This window comes from Lissotriton vulgaris, chromosome 4_1, assembly GCF_964263255.1.
Source record: "Lissotriton vulgaris chromosome 4_1, aLisVul1.2, whole genome shotgun sequence".
Lineage (NCBI taxonomy): Eukaryota > Metazoa > Chordata > Amphibia > Caudata > Salamandridae > Lissotriton > Lissotriton vulgaris.
In genome coordinates, this window is record NC_141691.1 from 317,180,210 (window position 1) to 317,202,406 (window position 22,197).

General features: G+C 39.4%; 1 protein-coding gene across 2 annotated transcripts in view; it reads right to left on the bottom strand.

Moving 5' to 3' along the window:
* The window catches only part of ADGRG4 (adhesion G protein-coupled receptor G4), a 1,454,718-nt gene that overhangs the window by 645,742 nt on the left and 786,779 nt on the right, over positions 1–22,197 (bottom strand). For both annotated transcript variants that reach the window (XM_086918649.1, XM_086918650.1), the window contains exon 14: positions 16,469–16,673. In XM_086918649.1, the coding sequence (XP_086774775.1) occupies positions 16,469–16,673 (205 nt within the window). The remainder of the gene's footprint in view (positions 1–16,468; positions 16,674–22,197) is intronic.

A 22,197-nucleotide genomic window follows, 5' to 3' on the forward strand; every position in this document is an offset into this window, starting at 1 on the left:
TATTTTTAATTAGTAATTAATTGGTAATTAAATAATATTAATTAGTTAATTACATTAATTAGAGTAATTTATTTATATAGATAATTTTTAGTTATTGTTAATTAATTAATTGGGAAAAAATAATATTAATTATTAAATTAAATTAATTACAGCTAATGTGCTAATATATTTACTTTATTGTTATTGTTAATTAATAATTAATTGGTAATTAAATAATATTAATTAATTTTGGGTAAATGAGTATTTTAAGGGTGCAGGGTCAGTTTTGTTTTTTTGGGTAAAGGGGTATTTTTAGCGTTCAGGGTCAGTTTTTGTTTTTTGGGTAAAGGGGTATTTTTAGGGTTCTGGGCCAGTTTTCAGTTTTTGGGTAAAGGGGTATTTTTAGGGTACAGGGTCAGTTTTCAGTTTTTGGGTAAAGGGGTATTTTTAGGGTTCAGGGTCAGTTTTCAGTTTTTGGGTAAAGGGGTATTTTTAGGGTTCAGGGTCAGTTTTCAGTTTTTGGGTAAAGGGGTATTTTTAGGGTTCAGGGTCAGTTTTCAGTTTTTGGGTAAAGGGGTATTTTTAGGGTTCAGGGTCAGTTTTCAGTTCTTGGGTAAAGGGGTATTTTTTGGGTTCAGGGTCAGTTTTCAGTTTTTGGGTAAAGGGGTATTTTTAGGGTTCAGGGTCAGTTTTGGGTTTTTGGGTAAAGGGGTATTTTTAGGGTTAAGGGTCAGTTTTCAGTTCTTGGGTAAAGGGGTATTCTTTGGGTTCAGGGTCAGTTTTCCCTACTGTTGCACCCACTGGAGTGGGAATAGTAATTTTAACCCCTACGCTATCCAACGCTTTCCCTACGCTTGCACTCTTTGGAGTGGGAATAGTATTTTTTACACTTCTGGTATCGTACGGTAATATAATAGTATCTTATTTAATTATAGTACGTTACTATATATATATGTTTTAACAAATAAGATTGTAAAACATTTTTTTAATTATTTTTATTTATTATTTAATTATTATAAGATAATTTAAGTATATTTTAGTAATTAAATTTGAATATTAATTTAATTTAACACTGTTTTTAATAAAGTCGATATTTTTTACAACTATATTATTGTCAACGATATTTTGTACTCGATATTTTTGTACTTACCTGTTTGTAGATACAAACTCGATATTTTGACTGTCGATATTTTGTCCACAATATTTTTGCAAGTCGATATTTTGTCCCTCGATATTATTTCAGTGATCCGGTGTACTGGTCTTCTGCTAAGATGTCTAAACACATACCACTGGAGTTTAGGCTCACCCCTGAGGAGGAACCTCTGGTCCCTGTCAGCACGGTGCGCAATTTGGGGTTCTGATGGATGGCAATCTCCAAATGGAGTCACAGGCAAATAAGACCGCCAGTGTGTGCTTCTCTTTGATGCGCATGCTGCATCAGATAATCCCACTACTACCTAAGGACTCACGCTCCCTTGTAGTAAGAAGCACAGTGATAAGCAGGCTGGATTATTGCAACTCCCTGTATCTGGGAGCACCACAGTACATCTTTCAGGGGTTGCAGAGAGTCCTGTCTGCAGCAGCAAAATTAGTGCTGAACAGGCAAGTAGATCCTCCACTACCCTGGCTCCGAGAGACCTCCACTAGCTGCCTATCAAGTAAAGGGTCCACTTTAAATCACTCTGCTTGGTGCACAGAGTGGTATATGATCTGGGCCCAGTCCCACAGCAGGAAAAAGTCACCTGGTACCATCCCAAGAGGCAGCTCCGCTCTTCCAGTGCAAGTTTGTTGGTGATTCCTAGATTCAAGCAGTCTAGTATGGGGGGAGGGCGTTTAGTGTGGCCGCTGCTCATTTTTGGAACGAGCTACCCCTTAGTATCAGACAAATCAACTCCCTGACCGAGTTTAGAAAGAGTCTGAAAACCTGGCTCTTTCCCAAGGATTGATCCCTCTCTGCCTGATACTCTAGTCCGTTCGCATGCTGGTTATTCTTTCAGTCTGAGCGCCAGGATACCCGTAGGGTGGCAGTTTGCACGATATAGGAACTTTTTACATTACTTCTGAAAATGCCTCACTGAGTATGTGGCACATTTGCTTTTTTTTACTGTATGCCCTAGGAAACGTGATTGTGGCTGTCAGAAATGACCATATTTTGCATGGTGTACCTCCATATTTTTAACCTAACTGTTGTTTCTGGCTGTAGAACTATGTGCACTTTACTCCTACTAACCAGTGAGAAAGTGCCTGTGCTCATTTCAAGATGATGAAATTCGTGTATAATTTATTGTCATATTTAGAGTATGGTACAAATGTGCTCAGGGCCTGTACAGTTATTGTCAATAGTAGACTGCAGCACCAATTGTGCCATCATTACAGTTACAGTGTAAAACATGGCTTCAGGCCTACCATTGTAGCCTGATTAAAGCAGCATTTAAACTGCAAGCCAACTTGTCAGAATAAACCTTTTTGAAAGGTCTAAATCTGCCTTTTAAATATCAGTAAATCACCCCTACGTAAGCGTTTCTGTCCATGAGGGAGGGTGCATGGTATTTAAGGTAGGACATGCAGAAATCGGATGCTAAACGTGCCCTTACTGTGGCTAAGCCTCAAAAGCTGTTTTCACTGTGGCAAGCTTGACTGGTAATAGGAAAACACTGGAATGCAATATTAAATTTAATAATTCTCTATGCGTCTAAGAAACACATAGAAATTTTATTCTTGGGCTATGTTATATTGAAAAAGCCCAATTTACTGGTGAAGTCGAATTTGTAATAAATATTAAGTAAAGGGTTCTTCAGAAAGTTACATTTTCCCTGTTTAAAGCATCTGGAGGCTAATTCACATTAGCCTCTAGCTGCAGCCACTTGAATGTTTGGCCCGGAATGAGGTATGGAAAACTGCTCTCAGAGCAGAGATAACGTCTAGGGTATGGGGAGGTGTGTCTGTTCCTCTGAAATTATGACCATTAGAGCAGTACCCATGAACTTTAATACCTTTAAAGGGCCTCCCATGTTATAGGCAGATGTCAGATGACACCTGCATATGCCCTTCCTTGTTCCTCCAGTCAGGCGCATTTCTGACCAGGTCGAGCCCGGTTTCTGTAGTCAACCCGTGCTCCATTGCGGTCGGTCCTTAAAGTACGCTTGGTCCCAGTTTATCTAATACAGTTGACTGCAGATAATGCATAATTATTTTTGGCACTATTTTTATTTAAATTGCTCCCCTTTTTGTTTTACTTTGTTTTAGTTTTAGTTTTTTTTTCAATGAACACTATTTTTCTAAATTATTTTAGGATTCTCTTGTTATATCAACTTTATTACAGTTTGATTACTGCTTAAAAGCTTTATATATTGCCCCTAAATTAAGTCTGTCTGCTCTGACACATCTACCAGGGGGGTGAACACAGGTTTATTTAATGACATTAAAGGTTAAAGCTGACAAGGACTGTTGTTTTTAATAAGTTGAGGCATTACCACTCCCCTTAACTAAGGCCCCCATTTCTTACACTGCCATTGTATTGTGATCTTTCTCCCTTTACTGTTTGAATTTGATTTTTTTTTTAATTAAATCGGTTTGCACTCATGTCACTTACACAGGGTTACCCTGTAAAGCTATCCTTTTGAAACTGCTTACGTACTTATTTTCTTCTGCCTTCCTCCTTGAAATAAATATGTTGTACACAAATCCACTTTTTATTAGAGATGGTTATATTGTCCTGTTTGTGCTGTCAATGAATATTTTGGCCATATACCAATTCAGGTTAATCTTGCAGGAGCTTTCTATCCACAGGTGTACCTCTCTGCTTATTCTGCCCCACCATTTAATGTTTTTAGCCTCCGTTTCTTTTACATACAGTGCGTTCTTGGATTTTTTTCACTTTAATTCATGAGTATCTCCTTAAAATGAATCCTCAACTTTCACCGTTTTCTACATTACAACTGGCTTGCACAAGACTGCTTTCTTGTTTTTTTAGTTTTTTTAGCTCAAGTGAATTCCCTATTTTGGGCATACCTAGGTAAGCTTGCTTTTCTTTCAGAACCAGAACACACCAATTCTTTCATTTTGTTTTTTCCCCAGAGAAAAAAGTTTCCCAGTTAATCAGTTATTAGCTTTGGATCCAGTTAGAGTTAGCGCCAAGAAACCGCTGGTATACGTGCGCTCTAGAAATAATTTTAAATCAAATCAAATCACATCTTCCTCATGATGGCACTGTTATCTTATATCCATTTAATAGAGCGCAACACATCACACCCGAAGGTGCATCTCGGTGCTTGATGTCCTCATAAATTGCATCTGCTCATTAAAACAGCCAGGTTTATAACAATCCTTTAAACTGAAAGAAGTCCGAACAGCTATGAAGGTAGCCTGAAAGCTGATTCCACTCTCTCAGAGCAGTATAGGAGAAATCTCTGCCCCATATCTTGAGGCACAGATATAGGAATACACATAAGTGCCTTATCGCTTGATCTCAAAGTGCGAGAAGGAAACTAATAGCGTAATTTGTCCTTTAGGTACAGCATGCCTTAAATGACATTTTCACCTAACTATAGCGTCCCTTTAACATTTGCATTTTCCATTGAATTTCTCATGCTTTTTAAATTATAAAGTTAGATATTAATTTAATTCCCAACTGTAACTTCATTTTAACCTTTTTGTATTTTCTGTGAATTTCTATTTTTTGTAACTTAAAGTAAGATGTTCATAGTCATGCACATTGTGGGTTTAGGCGCAGGGCCAGGGCTCACCTGCAGGTACACAACCACCTTTTTGAGGAAGGAGGCTCTGTGGATCCGCAGAACCACCACAACGGCCAATGTGACATCTCTTCTATTTAGCTCCAGTTCTGCGGATCCCCAGAGGTGTCATGTAGGTCATCGCTGTGGATCTGCAGATCCATGAAACACAATTTTTTTTAATTTGACACCTCTGGAACCCTGCCAACACAAATCCCAGGGGATCAGGGTGCCTCTGTCTTTGCCCCTTATATCTTATTTAGTTTTATTTATAGGACTCAGGGACTGAGTACCCGAGTCCTAAAAAATAGCCAACCAGAATGAGCGGTTGAGATTGCCAATCCATTGACGATCTAGAGTTGAACCTTTGCTGTGTGAAATATCTATATTTTTAATGTTAATTTCTCGAAAACTGCTGAATGAAATTACACCAAGTCACAAAAAGCACACTTTATGGACCAAGATCTAGCTTTCTCTCATGAACTTTCCTCTGAAACTGTAATTGCACAGATATTCAAATACTTTATTTAGACAATCAAGTCCATTAAAGTGCCAGGTGCCATAAGCAGCAATTGAATATAAAAATAATCACATGAATATAATAGTATTATGTTAAAAGGTAATCAGCAAGTAGCAACTTCTCTATCATAATGATTAAAACAGTTCATGAAGAAAAATGGTTTGAAACACATTTAAAAAAAAATACATGTAGTTTTTAAAATATGCCTTTTCAGTCACATATAAAAATAGAGAGTTTTCACCCTTGACAATAGAATACAGTGCCTCTGATGGATATAGCTTGACTAGTCAGTTCGCTTACCAAGATATGGCCATATAATTTAAGTGCAGTGTTTACTGACTAAGAGTAGAGTCTACAGCAATAAGAACATATGGCTCAGTCAGTTGTGTCTATTGTCTTTGTAATTGTTTAAGTTAACTGTGCAACAATAAAAACCTTAAGGTTCAAATGAATCAAATGATCTACAACGAGCTTCATGGCTGCGTGACTGTATCTCCGGGGGTCTCTCCCCAAAGTGCTGAAGTATGTAAAATAGTGTTTTTCTTCCTCAATAATTTGTCTGCTGCATCCAGGAATTTTATAAGTTTGGAGATTGCCAGTGGCTGAGAATTGTTCAGAAGATAATTAACAGTAGCCGGAATTTTCCGCGGACCTTCTTTAATCAGCAGAAGCCGGAGGAATCTTCTGCATTACTCTAAAATAACAGGGCAAATGCAGAGCAGGTGTGATAAAGACTCCTGGAGCAAGCCACATAGGTGACATATTTTAGTGTCAGGTTGATGTTCCCATGGAGATAGAAAATCTAATGATGAAAAACAGCCCAGCCGAAGTTGATAGAATTTCACTTCGTGGTATAGTGAAAAAGGTTAGATAATACATTTTTGAAGTCCTCTTCTGACATAGCTGGTCACCACTAAGGATGCATGTTCAATTGAAACTTCCAGCCAAATAAGATTTGTAAGTGTTCCAGATTCTGCTGCATATGCTGAGTGCATGAACTTTGAAATGCAAGCTTTCAAGATAATACATTTATTGCTCAATGCAAATTCCATCCTAATCTGGGAAGGAGACTTGCTGTGTTGTAATTTAAATAGCAATTTAAAGACTACACCCTGTGACCAATTCAGGAAAACGTCCAAATTCCCTGGAAAAGCCCCTGTCCAGTATGCAAGTGTTAGAATCAGTTTGGCAGTGACTATTTTCAGCAGTGAAGTCAAAGAAGTACTGTTTTGTACTTTTGAAGATTGTTCGAAAGGCAAATTGTAATTACGCCAGTTTCGGTGTTAATGAGTTTAGATTTAATGAGTGACCTTCCTTGTCATCCAACCAGCAACCCAGATTTTTGTATTTATTCGAAATATTTAGACAATGGTGATTAAGGTGCCAATATCATAATTGTATCTTTTTCCAACCGAAGATCACAACGTTGTTTTTTTCATAGTTATTTGTCATACTGTTTGTGTGGCAATGACTATATAGGACATCTAGCAGTCTTTAAATCAATCGGGTTTGGCTTAAGAGAACAACATCATCTGCGTAGAGTAGCAAGGTGATCCGCTACTTTTGGAGCGTAGCTGATTACTAGATTTAATGCGGGTACCAGGTCACTCATAAACAGATTAAAAAGCACTGGAGCTAATACGCACCTTGTTCAATTCTTCTCTTATCAGAGACTGCTGTGTGGGATCCAAGTTTTACTCTGGCCCACGTGTTGGAATCAAGCAGCAGAATGCCTAGTTATAGTGGTTCTGGAATTTGCCAGGCTATAAGCTTGGGCAACAGTAGTTAACGGTTAACATAGTCAGAGGCCTTACTGTAATCTATAAAACAGCAGTAAAACTGTGCCTTCTTCTTTATTTGTTTTGCTGCAAGCATCCGCAGGGCCACAAAGTTATCAACAGTGCCAGACCCTTTTTTGAAGTCAGTTTGATTGCAAGTTGTGTTTTTTGTGGGTGCCCATTCTTCTAGATCTTCCAGCAGGAGCGACACAAAGTATGTGGCCTCAACATCCAGCAATGAGATATATCAATAGCTGTTAGGAAGCAACACAGGGCCTTTTTTGTAAATTCTGTATAAAATCGAACCTTGCCAGGAAGTTGGAATAGATTCTCTAATTATACAGCAGCTAGACAGATTTTCACTTGTTCTGGTCCACAGATGAATATTGTATTTGTAAATCGAAGCTGGCATGCCACTGGGGCCTGGAGCACCGTCAGCTCAGCTTTTTCGGATTAGTGTTGCTCATCTTGTAGCATTAAAAGTTGTCGCATATTGGCAAAGTTTCGCATTCGTTACCGCAGAATTCTGTGGTTTGGTCTTTGGTTTACTAGGGTCTGGATTTTGGTCAGGCAGATTACTTGTGACTTTGTACAGATCAGTGGCATATTTTGTCCAGTTCTCTGCAGTAACATTGTTTCCATTTATCGTTGTTGTTCCTGATCCCCTATTCAGATGGTTTACTATGAACAAGAAACATTTTGAGTTTTTGGTTCGGCATGCCAGAAAACGTTCAGCCTGGAACTATACCTCATACTTTTGTTTTTTTTGTGAAATGTGTTTTTTTATACTGTCTACACTAAGGCCTAGATGTATCAAGCCTTTTGCGATTCGTTAAGGCCGAAATTCTGCGAATTTCGGCCTTAACGAATCGCAAACGGACATTTTGCATCTTTTGGGATGTATGAGAAATTAGTAAAATAAGGAATCGCAAGAAAATTCGGATTCCTTATTTTGCTTAAGCATTTAAGGAATCGAAATTTTGCGATTCCTTAAATGCCATGTATGAAGCAATTTCAATTTGCAAATTCAGGTTAAGAAATCGCAAATTAACACCTATTTGAGGTTGGTGTTAATTTGCGAATTCCTTTCAAAATTCACAATTAAGCAATTTTGAAGGTGGCATGTGACACACATACATGCCCATAGGGCATGTATGTGCGCCATATGCACACACATGTAAGTTTCAGGGGTGCAGCAGGGTGTCCATGAGACACCCCTGCACCCTTGCAATAATTCTCAAATTGCGATTAGCAAATTGCGAATTCGCAATTTGAGAATTATTTCGCAATCATTCCTATGGGCCTCATGGCCCATAGGAATGAATGGGAAATTATTCCTTATTTGCGAATTCGCAACTTGCGAATTCGCAAATTAGGAATAATAAGGAATCGCAAAAATATAGCGATTTTAAACATACATCCCATTTTGCGATTTCTTAATAGCGATTCGGTAAAAATCGCTATTAAGAAATCGCAAATAGGAACGATGATACATCTAGGCCCAGATTTCTACTTTATCTAGTAGAGCGAAGTTCGATCATTGTTTGTGCAAATGTAACTTTTTACTCAATGTAGTTTTCTGCATCCTTAGCTCCTTTCCTAACCATGGTTTAGTAACTGTAAGCTTTGTGGATGAGGTGCCTTGGTGGCTAATGACCAAATCTGAGACAAATGTTTGTATGAAGAGTTCCCAGTCATTGATTGTATTTATTAAGACCTTACCCAGGTTCAGTGTTTCAATTTTCAGTTATCATACTTTATGGCCACTTCCGAACTCCATTTAACCCGTCTCCAGTTGTGTTGCGGATGATTCAAGCCAACAAGGCTTAAGGTGGTATGAGCTTTGATCTGGTTTTTATAGGGACAGCACCCGAGGCATGTGGTCACTCTCACATTGGATTGTAATGGTGTAAGAAGTAATGGTATTAAACAAAGTGATTGAGCCGAAAGTGCAATCCAGCAATGCTTTTGGGCACGAAGAGTGGGTTGGTCATCCGGAAGCATCCGTTTAATGCTGATAGCGACATGGCCTCTCAGGCTGATAACAGATTATGATTTTTAATGCATAAAAAATCTTTGTGGCTAGTGGCATGCTCGATAGTTGCAAAATCCCAGGGAGCTGACAGAAACATTTAAAGGCTCCCCCATTGCGTGGCCCTTTGTGTGATATCTGGTTGCAGGTGAGTAGAACTCATAGTAGCCCTCCATTGGTGTGTCCGTCTCTCGCCAAAGCTCCTGATTGCATATAATGTCTCACAAGGTTAAATAAGACTGTGCCTCAGAGTCAGTTAGAAGATGTTTAAACCCTGTGACATTCTGGACATTAAGGACATAGTTGGCAGTCTCATCGTTTTTCGTAATTTAGATTTAATCTGTTCGCTTGATACATGTCAAAGTGATTTTGGGCTGGCCAAAGCTGGTGCAAGCCAGCCCTGGTCCGCATATGATTTTTCAGCAGGTTATGCAGCAAGTGTGCACTGCCTTCCGGTCTTATTGCTCATGTAGATGATTAATGATTGCAAATTGATTGGTGCAAGTGATGTGAGAGCGCCTGCCACATTTCTTAAGAGTGACTTTAGTTTATGGGCAAGTTCTCTGCCTGGATGACAATGAACGCTTTCTTAATTTAAGGACGGCGAAATGGGGTCTGGTTTGCATTCCTTCTTTAAAGGAGTTTCTGGGTAGCATACCTTTTTTGGGAGGGTGATCAGGATTCTCCATTCTTCAAAGATATTCCAGTTTTCGCAGATAGTATTTACTGCAGCGAGATCGGACCATGATACTGCTTTGGCATCTTTAAGGGCTAGAACGTCCAACGCAATGAATTGTATGGCAGTGATATTATTAGATTTCAGATGGCAAAAATGTGTGTGTGATGCTAGGAGTTTTGTTCTATTGCCTCAATTCAAAATGTCAATGTTGCCTTGTGGGGCATAATCAGGGTGCCATATTGTTGTTAAAACTTGATCTTTTAAAAATGAGTGATGTAGGCAGTCTTTACCAGAAAAGGGCAGGGTAGGAGGAGATCCATACGTCTGTAGGTTACCTGACCCAGCTCCTGGTTTTAAGCCACCTGAGGGCGGGGAATACAGTTGGGCAAAAAACGATCATGGGGGCTTCAGAATTATGAAATGGCATTGTTGAGTTTATAAAGCTCTGCTGATTCACATTTATGGTTTCAATTATCAATAAGTGATTAGGCAGTTCTCACGGTTGCATACTAATAATGTCTACACGACTATCTTTCAAATGATTTTAATAATTACTGGACGTTGTTGCAATTTTACAGGAAAGCTGAAGAATCTATATTGAGATGGGTAGTTGTTGCAGTTAGACTTGCCAACTTAATCTTTAGATCCGATGGAGGGTGTTCACTCTGAATGGCTATATGAATTGATTGTGTTGACTGGTTTGAAGTGGAATTTGGGCTGCTGATGTTGTGATTCCCACTACAGAAAGCGGTGACGACTGGTGGCTGATACAGTCTGGTTTCCCCCTTTTTTTTATAAATCGAGGTGCAGAATCTGTATCAGTACTGGAATCAGTTTTTTGCACTGTACAGGGAGACACCAGGTTTTTTACCAAATGATACCAAATGGAAACTGCATTAATTATGGTTTGAGCTCTGATGGAATTATGTGGATTGGGCATGGCATTAAGATTTTGGGAAAAGGCGCTGCAATCTGATTTTTGAGAATTTGAGTAGATGACAATCTATTGCCCTATTGGTGTTGCCTGCTTGTCCAGATGAAAATATTCCTCAAATGTCACTGCCTGTCTCATACTTTTCTGGATCTTAACCTGTTTTTATTGAATTTCCTGAGCTGCTTCCTATTCTGCTTCAATAGTTGTTCTAATAAAGTGCTGCACAGTATTGCTGTCCTATTTTCCGAATTGTCGAATGGATTTTTAGCATTACTTAATTGACTGTATTTTTTGCTTCCAAGTTGAGAATTTCATTACAGTTCTTATTTAAAGGTTCAGTGTTAGTAGTCACTGAATGGATCTCCGCACGGGCTACCACATTATTATTGGGTGTTTTGAGTTTTTAACATCAATGAGTTTTTTGTGAGAATCTACTAGAGGTAGGGCTGGCAGTGATTGAGTGACAGTGCCTTGCAGGGGCATTGATGGTATTATATCTAGAGCATTGCCATTCATGGATTGCACCTTACCAACCATTTTTACTTCCTGTAGTAAATCGCCCACTATCGCAGTTAGAGCAAGCAGTTTGACCATAAGAATAGCACACATACAATCTTCGTTGTTAAGACTGGTAGCAGGAGCTAAATTATGTGTGGATGGTTTAAGAACATCTAAAAGTAAAAAGCTTATGGCAGTGTTAAGTCATTCAAAACGTGAGTCTATAGTGGATATGTACTGTGCTGGCATTTCAAGACGAGAGAGTTGGATATCGAACTTGTTGGACTGACCTTCCAGTGCTTTGGCCATGGCATCTAATGTATTGATTAGTTGCCACCAAGTCCCAATATTTGGGAGAGAGTTGGTTTTGGAATCACCACTAGAAGCAGAATCATTTGCACATGAAGAGTTGATAGTGATGACGGTAGGCAGTAAGATGGGCTGATTGCTGTTATCCTGGTCGTTGTTTGCCCTGATCCCACTATTTGGGAGGGAGTTGGTTATATAGTGTTGCCTAAATGCCTTGTTTGGAATCACCACTAAATTAAAAATAATTTATGACTGAGAAATTGGTAGTGATGATAATAGGCGACAAAATGCCCTTGTCTTGGTCAATGTTTGCCAGGATCTCAGTAAAAAAGCCTGTCAACAAGCCTAATGCTGTTGTAAGAAAGCCCTGTTTGTTGAGTTTGCATTGATGTACCATGGGTCAGTCGCCAAAGAGAGCATCAATAATGAAATTTCTCGAACTGAGATTGGGTGAAGAAAAGGACCCCTAAGAAAGCTGGTCCGCCTCAGGGTGTGCTACTAAATCAGTCTGCTGACAATTTGCTTCCAAAGCCTGTAAAGGTGGGACCATTTGCTGCTCTCCTGCTAACTCTGCTCACAAGGAAGCGTTGTTTATTGTAGCTTTAATAGCAAGATCTCTAATTCTACAACTCAGGAGAACAGAGAAAGTGCCTACTTTTAACACCTGGAGGGCAAAATTGGCCAGAATACAAGAATTAGAAAAGAGATACACAATAAGATCAGGAGCAATAAGAAAGTATGAGAAATATTAGAGTGTGTTTTAAATATAGGAAAACATCTTGTAGTTGATATAAAGGATAGAACATATATGGAGGTACATGTCCGGATCTAGCACTCTGCACTTTATTTTAATGGGATCACTTTCTGCTCTCTTGTTACATTTGGTATAAAGTGATAGGGTATACATGTATGTATATGTTCTGGTTTAGCACTCAGCACTTTAATTGATTATGAAAACATTTTTTTGTTGCCTTAGGAATATTGTGATTGCACTGCTGAGTATTTGAAAATGAATACCCATCATACGGTAATATCTTGTACTGTAGGTTTAAATCAATTTTCTTTTTCCTCAACATTTTGAAATATGTATTTATATATGATATTATTGTATGTTGTAATGTCTATGAACTCTCAAATTTCTTTTTTTTTAAACAAACAAAAAAATATATATACCCGCACTGAGTAATGAACGGGACACATCTCCACCCCTTCAAAACTCCAGTAGACAACACTGCACTTTACCACGCCCCACATCTCACACCAACCCCACATGCTACAGAACACACCAGTTGACCAGGCTAGCACTTAAGGCAGCACAAAGGGAAACAAACACCAAGTGGCATGGCAGATCACAACACAGAGCGTAAACAAAAATCAAGATAAGAACACGGCCACATACCATCCAATGGTACCATGCTAAAACATAAAGTGTTCCACAGCAAAGAATGGGTGACGGACACCCCCACACAATCATCCCTACATGATTGCAACTAGTGTATCACAGTATAGAACGTGAGTCACACACCCACAACACAATCATTCCTACACACGGGCATTGAGTGTATCACACAAGCAAAGAATAGATGAACCACACCCACACACAATCATCCCTACGCAAATGCATCAGCATCCACACTAGCAAAGAATGGGTGACCCACACCCCTATATAATCATCCCTACACGAGGGCATCTAGTGTCCACACTAGCAATGAATGGTTGACTCATACCCCCACACAATCATCCCTACAAAACAGCATCTAATGTATCACAGCAAAGAACAGGCTTCCCACACCCACCACACAATCGTCACTAGGCATTAGGAGCAAATAAACAAAACATTTTGTCTTACCACTTGTGGTGTTCACTATATTTCCCCCCCTCACTTGTCTGCTCACCCCTATACTGACGGTGCAGCTAACTTTGGACTGCACCCAAATCTCTACAAATCGGGGTGATATGGGGGCACTAATTTATGCCTACTGTTAAGAGGAAGTGTATTAGGTGAATTTTCCATTTCTGCAGTGTGAGCTGATGGGTCATGAAGATGTTTCCACTTGCCCTCTTGTAGATTTTTCTCTCTGTGATCTGTGTTGCATTCAATGTTGTGTCGTGGGACACTGAGGCCATGCTCGCTTGTCAAGCATCCACCACGAAAACCTCGAACTCGCGTTGCCTTATGTTGCCCCTCTCCTTCATAGTTTAACTGCAGTCCTCTCCCCCCAGATCTGTGCCTTGGCAGCTGCCAGATGGTGCTGATTTTTCTCTGCCATGGAAAGGGGACCAAAACAATAGGCTCAGCTTCTAGATTGTCGCCATCTCGTCTGAGGTCCTAAAACCTTTGTTTTTACATGTTCCCTCCCCACTGCGTCTTTTTCTGGATAACCTGCATTTTTTATCAATGTCCATGGTGGGAGACAGGAAACCCCTGGGTCCTGCCACGTTTTTAATCTGCAACTGAATAATGCTTTTGATAACTTTCCTTATTCTGTGGAAATAACAGTGAGACTGACTGAATTCACACCTTTGGCCCAGTGGACTAGTGGGAGGGCCAAGGATATAGTTGGAAGGTAGGAACAGCTCTGCATATTTGAAATAGGACTTCACAATGTTTTGTTTGTGAAGCAGGAAGAAGTTCAATTAGTTTTGGTACATGACATATGTACATAGCAAAAGGAACTGCATAACTTTACTACCAAATTTGGAGTGAGAAGCCTTGGAATTTTATGGCAACTGACTAGGATCACAGCAGCAATGACTGACAGTTTATCCTTTTTAAAACATCTGACTTGAGCCACTTTAAAGAAAGAACCTGCCTGCATCTTACAAGGAGAGAGCACTTTTGTGCTAACTGCTTTTTAAATTATGCAACCAAAAATACAGGAGAGTTAGAGGTTAAGGCTAGGTTTACCCTCCATACTGTATTTAGTTACACAAAATTCAAGTATATCGAAGTAAAAACGAACCTATGGGGGAACTAGGATTCAATAAAAGTTTGTTGTGATCACCTTACTAGGAAAAAAGACTCTTTTTCTAGAGACCCCTCACCCACAAGGGTTTCCTCCAGATGGCATGCTACATCATTGGGGTTCCTCTCAATCCTCTACGGATTGAGGCATGCTGCATCTTTTGAACTACGTAGGAGCACTTAGTTATGGACTACGTGAGGTGCAGTGATGAGGAGTGGAAAGAAAATACATCTTAAAAATACCTATCTAGTGAGCTACTATTTTATTCCCGCCCCTAGCTGGTATGGTTAAAATCACGGGTTAATACCAGGGAGAAACTTGACCCTAATGAGTTTGGTTCCCCTAGTATTACATCTGTGTCATCATGTTTCGAGCTGTCCCCTACAAGCTCTTCATCAGGACTACACAGGGTGCGGCCAAATGCAGTGAAGTGCACACCTAATGTGTATACACAAAATACATTCAGTTACTTATTGATACTCTGTATTTCTAGTTAGGCAATACTCTTGCCTCATGGTCAAAAACATGGCTAGAGGGGCTTGTAGTCACACCTTCCTCAAAGCACGCCTCTCGGTTTGTTACCTACTCCTGTCCCCCTGAGACCGCATGTTGCCCCTCTCCTTTATAGTGTCACTGTAGTCCTCTTCCCCCAGATCTGTGCCTTGGCGGCTGCCAGATGGTGCTAATTTTTCTCTGCTAGGGAAAGGGGATCAAAACAATATGCTCAGCTTCTAGATTGCCGCCATCTTGTTTGAGGACCCAAATCCATTGTTTTTACATGTTCCCTCCCCATTGTGTTTTTTTCTGGATAACCTGCAATTTTGTCAATGTCCATGGTGGGAGGCAGGAAACCTGTGTCCTGCCAAGTTTTTAATCTGCAACTGAATATAGCCTGTGGTAACTTTCCTTATTCTGAGGAAATGACAGTGATACTGAGGGGATTCACACCTTATAGAAGGCTTGGGCCCAGTGCACACGTGGGAGGGCCAAAGCTATAGTCAAAAGACAGGAACAGCTCTGCATATTTGAAATAGGAGTTCACCATTTTTAGTTTGTGAAGTAGGAAGAAAGTCGTTTAGTTTTGGTACATGACATATGTACATAGCAAAAGGTACTACATAACATTATTACCAAATTTGGAGTGAGAAGCTTTGGAATTTTATGGCAAGAGACTAGGATCACAGCTGCAATGACTGACAGTTTTTAAAATGTCCGACTTGAGTGACTTTAAAGAAAGAACCTGCCTGCATCTTACAAGGAGAGAACACTTTTATGACAGCTGCTTTTTAAATCATACTACCTGCCTGGTGTAAGGCATTGCAGATAAGTCTCATGCTGTGTCTGAACTTCTACTACTACCATTTTGGTCCTGGACTCTGGTGGTATAAATCTCCTTCTGACCTAAAGGGCAAAAGGGAACAAGGTCTTGCCAATGAAATATGATGTCGTATGGAACTTCCCTCCCAAGTCTTAATGGTACAGAATGTCCTAAATGAGAGGAAGCCATTGCATGACTGGAAGAATTTGAGTGGATCAGCTAGCACGTGGCATTTATTGTAAGCCAAAAAACTGATTTGTGGGGAACCTTATATTTTTATTAGAAGTGGACCATAGTCTGAGGAAACCATCCTGTAGATCTGGACACTATTATTTTACCAGAGCCCATGGAAAACCTTTGGTCAGTGTAAAAATTAATGGTATGAAGTACACCATGGCCTTTTTTTCACGTTTTTTGCATTTCCTGTAAGAAAAACATCAGACACCTTTTCCAGTCTTTTCTGTTTGAGCCACACTATCCATGGTGATCCAAGGATTCCTCCAAGAAATTAGCTCAACTTTGATGAGCCTAATGGGAACTTTGACAGTGCTCATGCCAAATCTATGTCCTCTCTGCCCCCTCTGAGGCTAGCCCTACTAATATCTATAGGTAGCAGTAACATTGTTGATTGCCTAACTCCAGTCAGAATAGTTGAAATGCAAAAATAGTGTTGGTAAATGCTGCACAATTTGAAGATTGACAGTATGCTTTTGTTTACTCACCGGTTTGTAAATTGTCGCAGCTGGTCAGCTTTCTCTAATACTTCACTAACTACATGGAGTATGTTGTGGCCAAAGCTCTCATCAATGTCTGCAATCTGAATTATTTCATAGGTTTTGTTAAGAAGAACTTCGACTTCCTCCTTTGACAGCACATTATTTTTGATTGAGAGATTTAAAATATGTTCTGCAACATCTGGTGCATTTTCTGGAATAGATTTTAAAGGAAAATTGTGTCATCTTATCTACTAAAAGTCAAATAAGTTAGTTTAATATTCAGCTGCAATATCAAATGTGATTATACATGAACCTGTACATAATAAACAGATTTAAGTTCCGTACTTAAAGTGTTGTAGGTTAAACAAGGTTTCCCGCTAACATATTTGTGCCCCTAGACTCAAATGTGTTTTCACCACTGTTTCAATGATTTTGTTTTTGAAACCACAGTTGATATATTTTACATAGCAATATTATTATCAAATTTGTGGTACTGTTATAGGCTCACAAATAGCACCATTATTGGAAATGTGTGTCATAGTTTGGGAAACCAACATGATAAACAATAACACTGATACTAACTCCTTATCATGAAAATAAAGTATGATTGAGCAAAGTCATTATTACAAAAAAATCGCCTATAATAACACTTCACAACCTAACTTCACATGGAGGTACATTTCAGAAGGTGATTACAGGATGTTCACCAATGCTATGCTGAGACTATGGCGTGTAAAGATAATCGCATTTGCCTGCCTTGGATTACAATTGAAAGGAAAGCCAACAAGTGATCAATAAAAAACAAACATCTACTACATATAACATTTAATTATGTCTGTTAGAAATTGGGCTTCTGGTTGACAGAGGTGTGTACCCTGTCCAAGCAAGAACAACAATCATTGTCATGGTAAGCCACAAACACACTCTAAATTAACCTGTGCTCATTCTCTGGTAGCTTGGTACAGAGCAATCAAGCATATTTTAAGAAGCAATGCGTAAAGTATTTGTGCAACACCTCAAACAGCAAAACAGTGAATAAACCACACAAAAAGGTACAACATCAGGTTTGACAAAAAAAACTTAATTTTATTAACAAAACAAGTAAAAATGATAAAAATACAATAAATATAACTTTAGATCTGAATTTTTAAAGAATACATTGTAAGGTAGTGCTTAAAATATAAAGTGTTGACCGGGGCTATCTGGTTGCACTTGACCAGGTCCAAATGTTGAGGCTGACCGCGATAGACACTGCCTATTCAGAAGTAAGTGTGATGCTGTGTCCAGCACCTCCCTCCCATCCTGCCCAGGATGGCCCATCAGGATTTAGATGGCCCATCAGTCACATCCAAGCTCCCTTTGTGTGTGGTTGTCTAGAGGGAATGCACAAGCCCAGCTGTCACCCACCCCAGATGCATATTCAGAGACAGGGAGCAGGCACAGGCTGGCAAAAAAATTCCAGCTTTCTAAAAGGGGCATTTTTAGATTTGCAATTTAAAATCACACTTCACCATACATTGTGATTTTAAATTGTGGGTCCAGTGACACCACACTTGAAAAGTCTATCTCTTCACAATTGGGAATACTCTTAAAAGATGTCGAAAGGTAATCCCAATGTTAACCCATGGCAGAGATAGGCCTTGTAGTAGTGAATAACATTTATGTAGTTTTTGAATACCGGAGCATGTATACACTACCTTTTAAATACATTGCACCTTGCCCTTTGAGTTGTCCAGGGCATACTTTAGGGGTGATTTATATATATAAAATGGGAAGATTGAGGCCTGGCAAGAGGTTTATCTTTTTAATGAGAACAGGACGCACACCTATCTTCTCGATTTATGACCATTTTATCCAAGTTAATCCTTAGGTGCGTGCAATTTACTGTAGTGCCATGCCCACGAGCACAGGGGAACTAACATCATTCAGAGTGGGACTGTCTCCAGTCCCCAGAAATACACAGCATGAACGCCATTTTTTTGGCTGTACCTTTTAGAACCATTTTAATTCCAATTTTTTTCAAAGTAATCTGTAATCCTTAATCATTAGTATTCCAAATCTTTTAAAGACGGGAACACGCACTCCGTGTAAACGTAATTTTTCAAGTTTCTACTGTTCAAATGGTGTCAATAAAGACTTTTTCCAAGAACATGATCGAGACGTAAAGTTCAGTCCAAGCAGTGTTTATTCATATCACCTAACCCAAAGCATTTCAGGCTTCACGCCCTTCTTCGGGGGTCACTGTAAATAATGATAATACAACATAATTATAAAACTATTCACACCAGTATCCACGTTTTTCAATGTCAAACCATATGCAGCAACATTTATCTCTTGTTACTATAAAAGTGATCCCAGTATACCTCAATTGATTTACACAAGTGAACCAATAAAAACGACCTCAGTTTCGATCCCATGCCTATTCTCATTACTTCTTGCTGTTGGATCATGCTGAGCCACCCTCTTCTATTGGCGACATACACCTCTTAATCCTAAAGCAACCTGTTCGTTCATTATGAATTCAAACATACAAACATCAGCTCTGACGAAAATTATATGCAGTACACATTGTTTTTAACACATTTTAACTAGCGGTAAAAAACCTAAAAAACCCATACGGCATCCCCGACATTTTAAAAGACCTCGGGTGTTATCAACAGTTCAAACGGAAAGAGCGGGAACTTCTCTGACTTTGCACCAATGGGATCATTTGATATGCATTTAAAAGGGTGATGGTCTGTGGGATGTACGAGGGTTGTTGGAGCCAGAAGCGAGGCAACGTGACCTTTAACCTTGTAACGGCAGGTATGTGTTACTCAGGGGACGAGATCTCATGACTACTGCAGGAATATGTGCGGCGTTCTTTTAAAATGTCAGAGATGCCGTAGGAGTTTTTTAGGTTTTTTACCGCTAGTTAAAATGTGTTAAAAGCAATGTGTACTGCATATAATTTTCGTCAGAGCTGATGTTTGCATGTTTGAATTTGTAATGAATGGAGGAACATAGAACACACAACATACAGAACGAACAGGTTGCTTCAGGATTAAGGGGTGTATGTCGCCAATAGAAGAGGGTGGCTCAGCATGATCCAACAGCGGGAAGTAATGAGAATAGGCATGGGTTCGAAACTGAGGTCGTTTTTATTGGTTCACTTGTGTAAATCAAGTGAGGTGTACTGGGATCACTTTTATAGTAACAAGAGATAAATGTTGCTGCATGTGGTTTGACATTGAAAAACGTGGATACTGGTGTGAATAGTTTTATAATTATGTTGTATTATCATTATTTACAGTGACCCGCGAAGAAGGGCGTGAAGCCTGAAATGCTTTGGGTTAGGTGATATGAATAAACACTGCTTAGACTGAACTTTACATCTCGATCATGTTCTTGGAAAAAGTCTTTACTGACACCATTTGAACAGTAGAAACTTGAAAAATTACGTTTACACGGAGTGCGTGTTCCCGTCTTTAAAAGATTTGGAATACTAATGATTAAGGATTACGGATTACTTTGAAAAAAATTGGAATTAAAATGGTTCTAAAAGGTACAGCCAAAAAAATGGCGTTCATGCTGTGCATTTCTAGGGACTGGAGACAGTCCCACTCTGAAAGAGGTTGATCTTGCCAGGTCGAAATGGCAATGTAACTGCAAATACAGGCTCTTCAATGGCAGGCCTAATCCATGGTTAGAGGGCTACTTAGGTGGGTGGCACAATGAGTGCTGCAGGCCCACTATCATTTTTTCATTTACAGGCCATGGGCACATGTAGTGCAATTTACTAGGTACTTGTAAGTAAATTAAATGTGTCAATTGGGAATGAGCCAACATGTCCATGTTTGGCAGAGAAAGCAAGCACTTTAGCACAGGTTAGCAGTGGTAAAGTGCACAAGTACTAAAGCCAGAAAAATCAAGATCAGAAAAATGGAGGGGGTATGCAAAATAGTTGGGAGTATGTCCACCTTACTGCTGTCTAATAATGCCAGCATAAACGCAATCGGCAAACCCACTCAATCAAAAGCCAGCACTCACAGATGATTCACAATGAAAATGAACAAAAAACAAACAAAAGTGCACATAAAGTCTTTATCATGGTCTAAATGTACTTGGGCACCTTGGGAGGTAGTGGCAGTACTGGGCCCTCATGAATTGACTATAGTAATGCCAGGATACATGGAGACGACTTGTTGAATACTTCTTTACACAGCCGGAGAGTAAGCTGCAATGAAAGAACCGGGGATCCTGCAGACCTGGGGTTTAAATTGACTTTGCTCTATCTCTGCAGTCAGCTACGTCTACTTGTCCCACACACCAGGAAGAGCCTGGGGTTCTTTTTCTTGAAAGTGTTTCCTCCTACAGGGCCAAGAACTCTCCTTCCCTATCTGAGTGGGCATGCATGCTTCTAGCTGCTTAGATCTCAGCTTCTTAAGCAAGTTGCAGACTTCTGGTAATGCCCCCCTTAACTCTGACAGGCTGGCTGTAATGCAAACATCTGCCCTAGTCGCACATCATTGCAAGTACTCTGGGGAGCACTCCCTTTCTTGATCACAAAGAATCTGGAACTGAAGCAAAGTGGGGTGGTTTAGTTCCCACTTTCATACACATTTTTCAGAAAGGGGATTCAGATCAACTATCTCAGACTTCAGAACCAGTTTGAGCTGGATTTCTTTTGAATGTCCTTTCCAGGCTGCTTGCCAGAAATAGCATTTGTGGAAATTGATGGTTCCCACAACAGCCAGCTATAGAACAGTCTCCAAGCAGGAGTATACAAAGCATAGTTACAATGAAGTGTTAGTTTTCAGCACCTGATTCCATCAACTTCCTAAAGTTGTAATCAGAGACAGACAAAAGGCCCTGCCTAAAAAACATCCTCACTTTGTACAATAGATGCTGTAGTCTCAACCCGAAACCCCAACCATCTATAAATGACAGAGCTCAGGAAGAACTGATCAGCCGCTTTAAGCTAAGAAGGCTCTCATGGAATTTCTAAATATAGTCTCATCTCATCCTCCTTAATTCAGTGTCTGGGAAACTTTGGAAATAACGGGCCCCTGTTTACAAGATAAACTTAACAATAACAAGGAAGAATTGAACTGAAGAAAAAGCCAAGGCAAAGCATGATAAATGTGAGTGCAGGCAAAAAAATCTAGAACATGAATAATATAATAGCATATATATTGAAAAACATGCAGTATGGCATAGGTTGCTGTTATCAAATTATTTATTCATAATTATTTTATAAAAGGATTGTTTCCATTTAAAATAAATGCAGTATGGCATAGGCTGATGTTATCAAATTATTTATTCATATTTTTTTTACAAAAGGATTTTTTCCTTTTAAAATAAATATATATATTGATATATCTCTGATATTTTGCTTAAATTTATTTAAAATAATTGTATCCGTTGTCCAAATTTACAGTGAATACATGGAAAATTGCACAAGTAATACATTAGTTTGGAAAATGTAATTTTTTTCTTTTGTGATGTATAGATCACATCACTTAATGAAACATGATTGCTCTTTGTACATAATACACAATGTGAGTAGCTGAATGATGCAATGAAGCTGGCGGTTTGTTTGTCTGGGTATCCAGTAAGTCTGGGCAGTGAACTCCGCTCCGCTCACGGAGTTTGCCTAGTTTTCCGCTATCTGCGTTTCGCGGAGCTCTCGGTGTTCCAAAAACCCTTGCTCGCTTCAACATCAAGTTAGCAAGAGCGAGCGTGGAAAATTCACC